The following is a 16,412-nucleotide window of genomic DNA, read 5'->3' as shown; positions in this document are numbered from 1 at the left end:
CCAGCAACAATTCCATAGGAAATGCATTATTTAAATTGTAAAGCAAGATATCCTCTTATCATAATAACATCAGTATTTTCAGAAGGTAGTTACTGGTTGTTAATATATGCCAGACACTATTTAGGAATTTATGATATTCATGCCTTTAGGAAACTAACAGAGAATCAAGGAGAGAGTAATAAAAATACATCCAGAAACTTAGATGGCTCAGAGGTTACAAGTACTTGCCACGTTTTAAGCATAAGGGTCATGATTCCAGTAGAGATGGCCAAGTTCAACTCTCTAGAACTCATAAATGACTAGTCATGGCTGCACATGTCTGTGACCCAGTCTGGGGGTGTCAGAGACTAGAGAACTACAGGGGCTTCCTGACTGACTGCACTTTTGGGTTGAGAAGGAACCTCATCTCAAGGAAATATGCAGAAGAGAGACAAAGAAGGGTACCCACACTTCTCTTCTGGCTTCTGCATGCTCACGCACAGCACACACGTCCCCACACAAATATTTGTCCATGCACCAGACATACACATGCAAATGAAAAAAAAATCAGATGGATGCATGTAACACTTGTCTAGGAGGGAACTAAAGATAAGTTCACCAAGGCAGTCACAGCCCATCTCAGTTCTAAGAGATGAGTGAGTAGGGTGGGAAGGAAGGTGTTCTGTGCCTAAGGCAGCTGAGCAAATGCTGTGGTAGACGAGGTAATGTGGCTCACGAAGGGAACCAGAGCAACAGAAGCCTGAGTCAGCATTTATAAAGAGTATGATTGATCATTCAGGGCTTTGCTCTGTCTGGCTGCTATGATTAGGGTATCAATGAGGGAAGTACTTAACTCAGTAAATAGACTATTCCAGCTGTGGAGGAGGGGAGGATGGATTTGTCTATATACTCTTTGCTTTGTAAATTGTTTGAATTAGTCCCAAATGATATAATAACAAATAAATCATGTATACTTATATCTATGTACATATACATATCTACATGTGTGTGTGTGTATGTGTGTGTGTGCACTCTGCACATGCTAAGTCCCCTATCACAGAGCCAAGCCTTCAGTCTGGACATGTCTTATCACCTTGGTATTATGTTATTATACTACAATATTACTCATGGCTCTTATCTTATATCATAAATATGCTTTCACACTCATTTACATATCAATTTATTCTATCATTCACCTTTCCTTCAGCTCATCTATCAATTTAGCATGGTCTCAGTACCAAGTATGCACAAGGCATTGTTATAGAAACTAAAAGTATAAGCTGTGCTCTCTGCATATTGAGTCCATTTGGTGAGACAGACAAGGAGGCAATTTTAGTACAGTTGGAGAAAGGCTGATGGGACCATTTGCACAAAAAAAAGTGTGATAACATCCAATGAAGTGGTTCATTTTACAGACTTTCTTTACCATTGAAATAAGAAGAAGAAAAATGACTCTGATTTAAGCATTAAATGTAGTATATATTTGAATATGGTCATTTCTTCTCAAGGAATAAATTGGTAAACATTAGTGGAAAGGGTGTTGAAAGCATTGTAATGAAAAGCAAATTTCATTATTTGTAACTAGTCATCTGTGACTATTTTATTAATATTTAATTTTTATTTATTTACTAGAGAGAGAGAGATTGAGAATGGGCATACCAGGGCCTCTTCTTGTGTGGTGGGAAGTTGCAAGAAAGCACTAGGGCTCACAGACATTATGATTTAACAAAATAATATAATTAACAGGAAAAGCCCTTTCTCATCATATTTCAAAGCCTTTATTTTTTTCATAGTCAGTGATGCCCAGTGAATCTATTTCTCATATTATGGTAACCAAAGCAATTGTGTTTAAAAGCAACCAAAACCATGGCATAATGTCTATTAATAGCATCATCCAAATCAAATCCCTCTTAGAAGCATACTGTGAAAATTAAATGGAGTCTTACCTTTAAGAGGCACCTTGACATCAAGGCCATAGAATAAAGGCAAGAGAGAAGAACAAGAATAGAAACAGAAACTGCAGAAGAAAAAGAAGAAGATCATGTGAATCTGAACTTCAGTTAAGGTCATTCAGGTAATACAAAACCTCAGGTTTTCTGTACTGCTCTCAAGTCTTTCCACTTCCTATATGCACATCTACCCTTTTGTTTAAAAACAACCACACCTTTCTTCTACTGGCAAATAATACTACTGACATTAATGTATATGGTTTAGAATTATAAGGTTTTTTAATAAATAATTTAATCAATTTCCTAATTATTAGGTGAAAAACACAGAGCACTAAACCAGTAGTTTATTTTCACACCACTGCATGACAGTGATCGCTAGAGGTTAGATATCTTGATTTGTACTCCATTATACACGTTATCTCTGCTTTTCTAATGCTGAAGGCCATTTCAAATATATAAAATGTGATGAGAGAAGTATACTGACTATGGTAATATTGCTTTGTTAATGTGATAAGGTTTGGAACCCAGATACAGCAAGGAGAACATTAATGGATAGTGTACGTATATGATTAATTGCTTACAGTGAAACACTTGTGAGATAAAAATGAGACACTTAGAAATTAGACTGGAGCAAAAGGTCTAAAGTGAACGTATCCTAGGCAGGTTAAAATGCTTGGTCCTCCTATTAGTATGAAAGGAATTTCTATATCAGTGGTGTTCCAGAGAATGAATGAATGATGCTCAGCTGTCCTGCCTTTGAAATAGGTACTCCATACTTGACTTAAATGGTCTGAGCTTTTTTGTTTGTTTGTTTGTTTTGCAGAAAGCTTCCACTAGAGAAGAAAATTTAGAAGAACAAGTATGCTTTTGAAGTAGTATCATATAAGTAACTGTGTTAATTATACAGTGTCACATGGCAGGGACATTTTCTAAAATGCTGACTTACTTGTCAGTTTACTTTTATGTTACCTCACTCCAGGATGATCCTATTGGACTGAGCATGTTTGAATAAGGATCATGGATGGCATCCTCACATTATGCATGCGATTTGCCTACATCCATTATTGCTGCTTCTCACAAGGTTATTTTGTCACTATGGCAAAATTCTACAAAAATGTTCTACATATGCTGAAAGGCATGTGTTGGTGACTATTTTGCTATTCTGAAAAGCAGACACCATCCTTTATAAATTAGTTTTGAGGCTACATCCAGAGCAAGGGGACCAAGGAACTAGAGTAACTGAAGGCTTCCCCACTATTCCTGGGAGAAGGTCAGGCACCAGAGTGGTCATAAGAACATGCTTAGCACTTAGTTTGTTACAAAGTTCTTAGTCTCTGAGGTGTGGTGGGGCCTATAACCAGATACCTTGGCCTCTCTTGATCTGCCATAGATTGGCCATATAATCCTGGGCAAGTTATTTAATCTCTTTGATCCACTGACTTATTATCTGCACAGGAAGGGATCTTGACATCTGCTGTGTCTACCTCATGGAAGGAATAGTTGTGAGGAGTAAGGGAGATGGTGCTTTATACATGGAAAACTTTTGTGTGGCATTAAGGCTATTTTTCTGAGTTTGCTCTTATCTGCTTTATAGTAAGTGTTTGCACGGAAATGAGCAACACTGGGGTATGTTTGTACTCTGGGGGGGTGGGGGATGTTCCAAAACCCAAGCAAAAGAGTAAACAGTATATTTGACATAAATGACCTTTACCTATTTTAGTAGCCTAGAGGGAAAGCAGGAGTGAGGTCAAGTGAATAGGACATGCAGCATAAACCTCAACTTTCATTTTTCTCTGCAATCAGAAATCAACTGGCTCATGGTTGAACTAGCTTAGTTTACTATTGCATGGGCAATATTTAGCACTTACTACTAAAAGAGCCTCATGTTCTACAAATGTGAAAAGCATATTACTTTATTATCCTAAATATTTAGGAAGGTAAAACCTACAAATTTTATTGTGAAAAGTTTACATTAAATTCCAACAATGAACATAATGTTGATTCCCTAAGTCCTCCAATTTCCATAATATCTATTTGTAGATGGGCTAGGTAGTGAGTGTAATAGTGTAATTCTCCCTTTTGAAATCTCAATTGAATGGGGTCTGAATAGGATCATAAAGTTTCTGGGCATAACTGCTTCAACTGTGTCTTCCACTCTGGCCCAGGGGAGTTCATGAATAAGCCGACAGCATGACCTAGGCTTGGGACTCAGCAATGCAAGATGTAGAAGATATGAGGCATTTTCTTCAACAAGCAGGGAAGCTTCTATCGGTCTTTCTGCCAATCTCTGGGAGTCAAACTTAGTTTCTGGTTCATTGTACTTAACCTTTACTCATTCTTTACTGCAGAACTATGCAATATACTTCTGAAATGAAGAAAATTCAAGTAAAAAATTTTATAGAGACTATATACTTTAGGGATGGAAATTTTCAAAGTAACCCTATTAATTTGATAACTTTTCTTAGTGTTTCCTTAACCCGTAACCTCTTTCTTCAAAGAACCCATAAAAAGCCCGTGCAAGTGTTATCATTCCAATTGTATAGGAATGGTTGATCCATAGAAGGTGTAGTCAGTCACTTCCCCAAGGTGATAATAGTACCTGGAGACACACTTGTCTAAGAATTTGTGTGCCTGGTGATCTGACCCCACAGCCCACCACACCCTCTACCCTCACTTATCTGGATCAGGGTAAAAGTAGTTAGGGCTGAACTAAATTCTAACCATAGTCTCAGGGCTAGCAGATGGCTTACTATTTTCTCTTGCATGTCCATGGAAGATGTTGATTTGTAGTTATGCCCTTTTCAACACAGGTTCAAGTAGCTACTGTTAGTCAACGAGACTGGCACACCAAAGAAAACTTCTCTGCTCTCTCTTGTGCTCTCCTCAGCAGGACGATGCTGGGTTGTCAGGAAGCACAGTTCTCCCTGCCTGAGCCAGGTCTCTTGCATTTACACACAACCTTGTCAATGCCCTCCTTAGGACAGGCAGATATCCTTCCCCGAGGACTGGCACTCTTGGAAGAGGCAGCTTCTTTCTCCAACCACTGGGGGCAGTGACAGATGGGTTCAGTTATGTCTGTCATGGAGGTGAATCTGCAGCCCAAGGCTAACAGGAATTTTATGAATAATAATGGTAAAGGCTTTTAAAAAGGAACTAAAATATTTTTAAAAGGATGAGAAAATAGAGTAAGTAAACTCTAAAGAAAGTCTTGAATATGAAGACGAGGAGGGGTGAGCAGTGAAAAATACAGAAGGGAATAAAATAGGCACAGAGGGCAAAATTGAGATTACTGATGGCTCTGCATGTCCCAGAACCCTGGCGTCTGACTGAAGGTGGGTACTACCTTCACTGCACTGTGCCTCCCTGTACCAGAAAACAACCACTGAGAAGACAGAGAAAGCATGGCAGGCAAAATCAATATTGCTTTCTGATTAAACTCAGAATAAAATAGATATCAAATGAAACACATACCTTTTCTTCTAAGTCCTTTATTTGCCTTTTCTGGATGTCTGTTTTATCTTCTAGGTCACGGATCCGCTGAAGAAAATGGGAGAAAGTCAGTAAAGAAGCACTGGTAGGTGTTATGTTGCACAGGCAAGCTACTCACCAAACCACAACACAGCACTTTCTACATAACAGATGTTTCTACACAAACATTAGCATTAGTGGTAGCAGGTGGAAATACACATATGCACTTTTTCATATCTGCAAAGGTGCTGTGTGTTTCAAAATTAACCACTCATGTTGGCAAATCATTATTAGTAATATTAAAAGAAAACAAACAGTGGTTTTGCTTTGGATCTTAAATATCCCCCAAAAGGACTACATGCTGAAGGATTATGTTTCAGCCCAGGGCACTGCTAGGAGGAGGGAGGTTTTTCAGGGATGGGGCTTTATGGAAGGAGTTAGGTCATCCTGGGTTTGCTTTTGGAGGAAATCTGTAACCTCTTTGCTTTCCAACTGCCATGGGGGGGGGTGCAGCTTTCGTGCAGCCCATGCTCCCTGCCATGATGCTCTGCCTCTCTGTGCAGAAGGACATAGCCAAGCCACCATGCGCTGAAACCAGGAGCACAATAGGAACCTTTTCCTTCATGAAATTGATTTTATATCTACAGTTTTGTCACAGTTGTAGAAAACTGACTAACCACTTCACCCATTCCTACAAAGGCCTTCCCCAAGTGAGGGGTGTGGAGGTTTGGGTATGAGATTAGCTTTGTCCAGTGGGGTGTGAGTTGGTGTGTGATGTGGGAATGTAGTATCCTTGTAGAGAGCAGTATGTCCCAACTACTAAGCAAGAGATGAATTTTACTGTAAACCTTTCAGATTGATATTTTTGGTTGTTTATTTATTAGCATAGCAAAAAAAAAAATGGCCAAAGTTGATTTGAACAAACAACCCTATTGTTCTTTACTAGCCTTTACTTTTTGCCTCATTTCAAATCTGTTTCACAGTAGAATTTCCTCACAAACCATGACTGTCAAATTCTCAAAATACAGCGCAGAGATTATACTTCAACATAACTTCTCAGAAAGGAACTGATTAATAGGGAGGGATGGAGAAAACTATCATGAATACAAGGAAAGTGCTGGGACTGTTTGACCTTACCTTATATTATGTAAAAAACAAACAGTGATTTAAACAGAGTAGATTAAGTGTCACCATTACAAAGACAGTTGTTTGCAAGTGAAAAAAGTCTTCATAGTTACAGCTGGCAATTTATGCTTATGCATAAGTTATATATATATATATATATATATATATATATATATATATATATATATATATATATATATATAAAATAATGCAGTGTGGTGAGTACCGAGGTAGCTGGAAGAAAGGGTACTGCAACTTAGATATTGGGTCTCCTCTAACTGGAGGTGATCTTGCCTTTTCTACTGAAAAAGGATGTCTAGAAATGCCTGTCTATTTTCTTTAAAGTAAATTGGTATGTTTACTTTAAAATGTATAATCCAGTCATACTTTAGTTTGCTCATAAATTCATGTAACTATCACTGATATCTAATCATGGGCACATTCTTATTGATGCAATTAGGGGAGGAGGTATTCTATGAGCATCTAATGGGAAGAAGCCAGGGGTGTTATTATAATGCACAAAGCAGCCTAAATAATAACAATGTCTTCCAAATAGCCCAGTAATGAGAAAGGAGCTGAGGTTGGTGCAAGAATGGCTGCTGTGTTTTGTTAGAGTTGTCATGGCTGACAGTGAAATGGCATGACAATGAGTGCTGGAGAAGATGTCGAGGGAGGGCCCCATGCTGATGGCATGTGTGCACGTGTGAAGGTGGCGGTGAAGCCTCAGCAGTGCTGCCTGTGCTCCAAGGCTACTGAGCAGAAGAGGACACGTGTGAGGCATTGCTGCCTTGAGTGTGCACACAGCTCTCTGTCAGGTCTCTTGGCTACAGAGGCAAGTGTTATACTAAGAACACCATGAAGGCATGGGCTGATTGAAGTACTTGTTCAGCCACCAGCTCTGTGTTTGCTGTCACTTTCTGACATGTTCATGAATGTGATGGATGTCTTGGACAATGCAGGTCAGGCTTGTTATTTCCCGGTCTCAAAGAACTATGAGGTCCAGATGGAAGATGAAAAGTGAAAGAGAATAACAAGTAGAAATGGTAAACAGTGACAAAATCATAAATAACTTCATTATCAAACTTGAATTTATGGGACCTCATGTTTGATATATAAATCATTTATTCCATAGTGTATAATGTAGACTTGATTTCTTTTTCCATTCCATCCCCTTGTCATCCAACCCAACAGGAAACCTTGCCAGGCTTCAAATAGAACCTTTTAGTTTCTTTCTTTTCTTTTAAATCTCCATTACTATCAAGTATATCAACTCACTGTCATTCTAATCAGGGCTAATGTGAGAGCTTTTCCTGCCTCCAGTCCATCCTAAATCAGTTTACATGACCAACATGCACTCAAAATGTGAAGTGACAATCTATAGGTATAGCAGATAGACCACTTGCCTAACAGTCAAGTTAATAGTTCCATCTTCAGCACCACAGTAAAGAAAAAAAAAATAGTAAAATGATCACATCCTGAGTCTCAGTGGAAGAGGAAAGGGAAAGAAAGGTCAGCTGAATTAGTAAGCCTCATAGCTGGAGAGATGTCTAAGCAGCTAAGGCTGTTGCCTGAAAAGTCTAATAACACAGGTTTGATTTCCTCAGTACTCACATAAAGCAGATGCAAAGTGGTGCATGTATCTGGAGTTTGTTTGCAGTGGCTTGAGACCCTGGTGTGTCTCCTCTCTGTGTCTCTATGTGCTTGAAAGTAAGTACAAATAAAGTACAAACAAATCCCAAGTTCTGACAAGATTTAGCAAAGTCTGATATCTTCAGCATCACTTCATTTCAACATTAACATGATTCTGTCCAGCCCTGCCATACTGGACTTTCCTCTGATCTATCAATATTCTAAACTGATTTCTACCCTGGCACCTTGCCTCTGCTATCCTTGTTTTTTACAACATTGTGATCAGAACTCTGTGTGGCTGGTACCTTAGTTTTCAAGCATCTTCACAGAGGCCTGTCCTGAGAAGCTGACTTAAAGTGGCCAATCCTACTTCATAGCTCACACACATTTGCACAGTGTGTGTGCTTCTTCACAACAGTTATAGACACTCTTATAAATTGCCTGTGCCATTGTTTATCTGTGCTATGACTTTGTCCTTTACATCTATGAGGTTAGAATAGTCACCTTTTGCCTCCATTCATTGTTGCATTCCCAGCAGATGTACATAGAAGCACTCAATATATAACTTTTAATGATTGTCAGACAGGGTTGGAAGTGATTTTTTTCAAGAGTGTTTATTACATTTTGTTCATCAGGGAGAGGATTCTGAAAGAGCTGGATAATTAGTTGGAATTAGAAAAAAAATGGGAAAGTTTGAATGTTTGAAGGGTATTTTAGGATGAGAAATTATACAAACTGTGGCTTAGCAGTAGTACAGAATTGTCAAATGGCACCAAGAGGTTATCAGAACTGGACAAGAAAGTATGATCTAGAGATCACTTGAGCCAAGACTTGGGAGAGGGGTAGCCAGCTCATGAAGAACCTTAAGGGACATTAACTTAATAAGATTTGACATTCCTGAAATCAGGAACTCTGGAACCTTTGCACAAGAAAGGTATCAGGAAGGAGGGTGAGAACTGGGTTAACATGTGTGGAGAACTGAAGGCAAGTGAGTGGGAAGACTCACAATCATGTTCCCATGATACCCTAAATGCTTTTCTCTATGTTAATCATCTTTGTCTTCATCTATATAGAGAGAGGAAGGTAGTATCGGTGACAAGTTCCTTATGGCTAGCTTGGTATCTAGCACCAGGAACTGCATCTACATCTACATGTTCGAGTAAATGCATAAATGATGGAGTCAAGCTAGCACCTGAAAGTCATTGTTATAATGAAGGATTTTTGACATACCAGTGGCAACAAATGTGGCTTCAGAAACATGCCACTTGGATAAGCTGCTACCTCAATTTTTGGAGGAAAAGGGCAGAGAAGGCATTAGTTTTTCCAGCCTGAGTGATATGTGATCAGATCATTCTCCTGACCAAAGTAGGAATATGGGGAGACAGCAGAGGACAAGAATGCAAGTTTGAATTCACTCTGAAGCATCTAAGCAAATGAATGGTTAGTGACAGGATCTAGAATTCAGATGTCATAATTACGTCATAATTGTTTCAGATACATCCTGTCCAGGGTTTTCTGGAATAACTCTGCTACTAACTCTTGATAAATAACTCTGTAAAAAGCAAAAGAAAAAGGAGAAAAGGAGGTGATAACTGGAAAGAGCACAGCTAGTGAACATTGTCTGAGAGATGGGAAGTTTCTGGGAACTTGCTGAGGTGCACAAACACAAGATCAGTGCAGGCTGAGTCAAGAGAACAAGTGTAAATCTTTCAATAGTGACATGCCTCAGCTAACTGGTTAAGAAGACATTCAAACTGGGATGAAGAGCTTTACCCTAAGAAAAGTTAGATAATTATTAGCCTACATTAAGAATAAATATATCTGTGGTTTGATGACATCATCTGCAATTCATCACATATTAAAAGTATTATAGAAAAGAAATGTGTGCAGAGGGCTTTATTCCTTGATAGAAAAAAAGCATATGAAGTGACACAAAGATGCAAAAGAGTCTATTATTAAAGGCTTTAAAAACTTTTCATTAGGGCTGGAGTGATGGCTCAACAATTATGGCACTTGCCTGCAAATATTCCCCAGTACCCAGGTAAAGCCAAATGCACAAAGTGGCACATGCATCTGGATTTTGTTTGCAGCAGCTAGAGGCCCTGATGCACCCCTTTTTTCTGTCTGTCTCTCTTCTCTCTCTCTGCTTGCAAATAAATAATAAAAATTAAAAACTTTTCATGAGTCTAATGCCATATCTTTTTGAAGTCTGAGGCTCTGTGATAGAAACACACATGTATTTAATATTTTTGAGTTCCATGATAATGGGAAAACACACACTTCCTTGCTGTATCTACAACATGTCAGGTTTCCATGAACTCTTCTTCCTGCTGTCATAAGATAACCTCAATTCTCTCTTCCCTTAACCTTCATGGCCATGCCATCCTTTCCTCCTACAGATTCTACTTGGACTTTATGCCAGTTGTTTGTTTCAAAACTGAATATCGAATTCTATAGTGTGGCAATTTCAATTAGGGAATTATTGAATCTGCTTTTTGAACAGGACTCTACCACCTTCTTTGTGTCTCTCTGGTTAATATGAACCACGTAAATCATTGGTAACTTATTTATGCTCAATATGACAGTTCTCTGGAGTGGTTAGCAAACAGATCTTGGGTCAGACGTACCTATGATATAATGCTGAATCTGCTCCTTATTATCTGTGTCTTATTGAGTAAATTGATTAATCACTCTTTATCTACAAATAATAATAAGTATAATAATAATAGTATAATAAGAACACTTACCTTGTACAGCTGTTGAAAAGACTCAGTGAGTGGAATGATGTAAGTATACCCTTACTTTATTTATTTACTGACAGAGCAAAGGTCAGGTACTTTATACAAGCTTCCAGGATTTGTCATTGATATTTATTCTTGGAATAAAGAGAAATGCCCTTTGATCTCTTTTACCCTGTTCAGATCCCTGCATTGGACCCAGTTATGGATGGGAAAAAGTAAAGGAGACCATACCCTGCTTCACTGCACCAAGGAGTAGTAAGGCTCCAAGAGATTCAAAATTTAGTTTATGACAATTCATTCTAAGTATTGACAGAAGTTGAAAATGCCTCTGAAATGTCAATTTTCTCAAGATTGAGTTTTATTACAAACCTGCCATTTTATATTGAGAGATGGTGGGAAACAATGGTTATTCATTTCAGTCTCTGACAGTCTCTGGGATCCTCCATCAAGTGTTTAGTACTAAGTCCTACTTGCTCAGCACTACTCTACACAGATTCAAGGGCTTGGTCCTCACCTGATGGGCTTGCTGTAAGAGTTCCATTCTCTCCTGGAGAATCTGACAGTCATACTCTCTGCTCTTCCTCAGCATTTGCCGCCGTAACTTTTCTACTGCCGTCCTTAGTTCCTCTTGCTGTTTTTCACTTAACAATTCACCAAACTTGATAACAGTTTCTTGCTGCAGGGCATTGTACAAAGTAGCTTCTAGTTCCTGGATTCTCTGGAGAATAAAATTAGAAAAGTCTAACATTTGGACTGAGAACTTAAGCATGGCATGGGATGTATATGTGTGCATGTATATGATGTGGACATGGTTGTTGTTTCACTGTCATAGGATTTTAATTTCAAAGTGTCTCCCATCCAGTTTGCCTCTCAAATTCCCTCTCTGAGATCCAATAAACATTACTCATAAAATGCATGAACTACTATGCAAGAGAAATTTGTTGTCTCTTTTGAATTCTTGGTCATTAGATACTTCTTATTTTTAGGAAGCCCTTTATTATAATAACTGTACCTTGTTTTCTTGGGTAGCTGAGAGTAACTTTGCTCTCCCTTAAACTTGACAGCTCTGTATCTGTTTGAAAGCTTCTCTCTTAGGGACATAGTGTTATAGAAAAAGTGGTATAAGTTGTAATAAAATAATCAAAATTGGAGATATGCATCAAGCATCAACTGCTACTGTTAGGTTTTCTAACAATTCTTTGTACTTATAGATATCTTCTGGTTCCCATGTTTGGCCTTAAATAAAAAATGGGGAATATGAAAAAAAATAGTCTACTGTGTTAGAGTTGGCCTTTTTGTTTAATATACTGAGACTGATGGTTGCTTGTGTTTCTCTTTTTGTCCTTTGATACATGAATTGTTTGCTATCTCATATCTCAGTGTGTGTGTATGTGTGTGTGATGTACATGTGTGTGAGTGCACATGGGTATGTGTGTGTATGTATGCAAGGTTATGTATTGGTGTTTAATATACACATTAGATATAATTATCTAAATCTGTAATCTTATTCCTTGTTATTTTGACAGGAATGAGTAGGCGTGCCCTGATAGGGAATATTTTCCTACTTTCTGTCCTGGACCAAGCACATCTCATATTTTTAAAGTTAAATGTGGCTTTATTCAGAAGAGTCAATAGTTTTTTTTTTTTTTTTTCAGGAGCCACATAAACACCGACCTTAAGTTTATTATCTACAGGAAGGAGAGACAAAGGTAAAAGGGCAAAAGGTGGTGGGAGGGGGACTAACTGCTCTTTTATATTCTACAGTTAGTGACTAGTTCTCATTCTTATGTTTACCCACTAACCACTGAAATATTTTACTCATTGTGGAAGGAAAAGATTAATTAATCTTTCTTATGAGAAGGAGTTAAGTGTTCTACTCTTTTCCCACAGTCTCAGGCTACCTCCACAAAAGTATCATAAAAATCCTTGTCAACCCTTCATGAACTACTCCTTGAGTTAGTTCCTTGTCTTTCATGTTTCACTGTGAATTCTGAGATGAGGGAATAATAGGAAAACAAATATGAGCTGTAGTCCAGTATTAGGAATTTTGTAATATGAATTTTGTAGGAGGGAAGGGATCATATATGATCCCTAGTAAGCATAATCTTATATGGGGGAAAAAGACAGTGCATTTACCACCTTGACTCTACTCACTGTGGTGTCTTATAGAAATTAAGGCCACAGTTGCTAGAGTCATGCCAACACAAAACAATTCTACCAATCTGAGCAAAATTTTTATACTGTAGTCTTGTTTTCCTCATATCAAGCTAGGAATAATAATATTATCTTTGATTCATTGTTTTATTTTGAGAAATAAATGAATTAAAATAGGCATAAGAAACATTAAAGACATTATTATTATATAACTGGATTGTCAAATGATACCTGATTTAATAAAAATCATTCCACACTCTCACCTAACATATACTTCATCTAAATATTATTTAACAACATACTATTAATTAAAAAAAGAAGTATAATTATATAAATATAAAATATCATAGCAAAGCCTGGTGTGGTGGTGCAAGCCTTTAATCCAAGCACTTGGAAGGCAGAGCAGGAGGATCGCCATGAATTTGAAGCCACCCTGAGACTACATAGTGAATTCCAGGTCAGCCTGGGCTAGAGTGACACTTGACCTTGAAAAACAAAACAAAACAAAAATCATAGCAGCATCTAATGATGTATCTGTTCTAAAGTTAGAACTACAGAAATAATCAATATCACATACAAACTGTGAGCTATTGTATGACAAATTAAATAAAATGCCTTCATTACATAGTATACAGTTGTAAACATTGGGAGTGTCTATTACTTATTGTACCTACCATATATGCTTGGTCAAGAGCTTGTTTTCTATAGTCTAGTTCTTCCTCCAGATAGCCTTTTATTTTGCAGAATTGTTCCTATAAGAGAAGGTCAAAATGATAAATATATAGAGGCAGTTTGGTTAGCTAAAAAGTGATCCACAAATTATATCGATTAATGTCATGTCTAGCTCCTATATAAGACAAATCATTGACATTTGTAGAACCATAGACTTATGTCTGTTAAGGAAGTAGTTTCACTTTAGTTTCACATAGGCAATGGTGAAGATCAATAGGAAGAAGCACAAAGAACATAATGAAGAATTCATATGTAATACTTTAAAAACTTTAATGCCAATGTGAATGTAGGTGATTTAGTACAGATTTTGAAAAGACAAATGTTACATGATAAATCTACCTGTGTGAATGCAGTTGGATATTTGTTTCTACCAGCTCTGTACCTAAGGACTCCATCAATCATGAGTAAGCCAGCTAAAAATATTTTTAAAAATTCACATCTGGTACAAAGTGAGTAGACCAGAGCTCCTGGTTTGTCCCATATCTCTCAGTTCCCTGGTCCAGGTACCCCAGATTTTGGTTTTGGGGCTGCCTGGATGCTGTGTGTGTGCATGCTTGTGAAGCAGTACCCTTGTTCTGCCTTTCTGAGTGAATGGCCCCTGGGTTTCCAACTCCCAGATCCCCTGCTGAGGAGGCAGGGAGGTACATATACAAGTGAGTAGGCCAGAGCTCCTGGTTTGTTCCCCACTTTCCAGTTCCCTGGTCTCTCTATCCCTGCCTCTGGCTTGGGACAGTCTGGACCCTTCATTCTGTGGAGGCAAACCCTTTGCTCTGTGTGGTGGCTTGAATAGAATAGATGGCTCCCAATATATTCAGTTGTTTGCATCTGCAGCCACCTGGCTGGAGGCAGTGTCACTGGTGGATCTTAAGGTGTGGTGGTGGGTTTCAGATTTCAATCTAAAGATATGCAAAATGTGCCTAGCTGGAGTTCCTGAAGTGTGCTGTGACTTTTGACTTTTAGGGTTTTGCTTCTCTCTCTGCTTGGGCCTGTGAAGGCAGGCCTGCTTCTCCTGCCATTTATGGAACTTCCCCTGGATCTGTGAGCTTCAATAAATATCCCTTCCTCCATAACTGTTCCTGGTCTGGAAGTTCATTTCAGCGAACCTAAATCTGCCTGCTACAGAACTTGGTACTGAGGAGTGGGCTGAGATGTACCTGGCCATGTGGATGTTGATCTTTTGGAACCTTTGTTTTGGAGGAATAGGTATGGACTTGGTGCTTGCAACTGAAGATGTCTTCTGGAGTGGTAAGCCAAGTTTTATGGACTATTCTGATGAGAGTCTGAGAATGCTAAGTGCAGATAGCATTGAACTTCGAGGCTTGACTTATGAGCTTTCTAAGGGGAAAGCCTGCAGAGGACTTTGTTGGAACTGGGCTACTGGCATAAGGGCTGGCTGCGTTCTGCTGCCCAGGCCCAGAGAGTTTGATCAAAATTAAATTTGTAATGGACTGATGTGCTTGACTAGAGATATTGGACTGAGAGATTTAAGATTTAAGATTTCAAACTGGCAAACCTCAAGCAAGTCAAAATTACAGGCACTGAGACTGGTTTTAGGTTACTGAATCTGCTATTGTCAAACATATTAGAAATCTTAAAGGAAGATGGTCCAATTGATTTACTATGGAAAGGATGCCTGAGGAAAGACTATAATAGAAATGCACTTTTGGAAAGAGTTGACTGGAGAAGGAACCTGCTTTTCACGGTTATGATTTATTTTGTCTGTGAATTAAGAATATGGCTGTGTCCTGCACACCTGCTATTGGCTTCAGAAGCATGAAAAATGTGAAGAGTGGTCATGAATTACACACAGTTCCAGGAGCTGCCGCTGAGATGTGGCATGAGGTAGGGCCTGATGCCCTGATAGGCTGAAAGAGCCTTTTGAAGATGGACCATGGTTTGCATGAAGACCTGAAGATGTTTTGTATATACCAGGACAATACAAGGGCTACAATAGAGTGCACTGTTGGCATAAGATGGAAGTGTCTCCTGGATACACTGCCCAGCTGGAGGGGCAGAATTGGAAAATCTGGAGACTGTCAGTCCCTGGTTGTATTGAACTTGAACTGCAGAAGTTTGATATATGTTTGATGGTGGTTGAGTTTGCATTGTTTTAGTCTCTCCTTGCTGTGCCTTATACCAGTTGAAAATGTTTACTTTGTGCCTTTATGCATGAGGAGTGTTTAACTTGTTTGATTTAACAGGTCTTAATATCTTAAATTGGTCAAGACTGTGAGGCCTTTCAAATTGAACTGAGTACAATTTATAATGTGTGATGGTTATAAATCTATTGGGGGCCAGGGGCAGAATGTGGTGGTTTGAATAGAATAGATGGCCCCCAATACATTCAGTTGTTTGTTTGTAGTTTGCATCTGCAGCCACCTGGCTGGAAGCAGTGTCACTGGGTGGATCTTAAGGTGTAATGGTGGGTTTCAGATTTCAATCTAAAGATATGAAAAGTGTGCCTCGCTGGAGTTCCTGAAGTGTGCTGTGGCTTTTGACTTTTAGGGTTGTGCTTTACTCTCTCTCTGCTTGGACCTGTGAAGGCAGGCCAGCTTCTCCTGCCATTTATGGAGCTTTCTCTGGATCTGTAAGCTTCAAAATATCCCTTACTCCATAACTGTTCTTGGTCTGGAAG

The 16,412-nt window shown here is 38.7% G+C and overlaps 1 protein-coding gene across 4 annotated transcripts in view; it reads right to left on the bottom strand.

The window, feature by feature from the left end:
- The window catches only part of Jakmip2 (janus kinase and microtubule interacting protein 2), a 248,800-nt gene that overhangs the window by 12,547 nt on the left and 219,841 nt on the right, over window positions 1-16,412 (bottom strand). For all 4 annotated transcript variants that reach the window (XM_004664740.3, XM_045132489.1, XM_045132490.1 and 1 more), the window contains 4 exons: window positions 13,720-13,797; window positions 11,406-11,609; window positions 5,400-5,465; window positions 1,926-1,996 (listed from right to left, as the gene is read on the bottom strand). In XM_004664740.3, coding sequence (XP_004664797.1) covers window positions 1,946-1,996; window positions 5,400-5,465; window positions 11,406-11,609; window positions 13,720-13,797 — 399 coding nt within the window. In that variant the 3' untranslated portion in view covers window positions 1,926-1,945. The remainder of the gene's footprint in view (window positions 1-1,925; window positions 1,997-5,399; window positions 5,466-11,405; window positions 11,610-13,719; window positions 13,798-16,412) is intronic.

This window comes from Jaculus jaculus, chromosome 13 (assembly GCF_020740685.1).
Source record: "Jaculus jaculus isolate mJacJac1 chromosome 13, mJacJac1.mat.Y.cur, whole genome shotgun sequence".
NCBI lineage: Eukaryota > Metazoa > Chordata > Mammalia > Rodentia > Dipodidae > Jaculus > Jaculus jaculus.
Note: the sequence above shows the minus strand (reverse complement) of the source record. Positions and strands in the feature narration are given on the sequence as shown.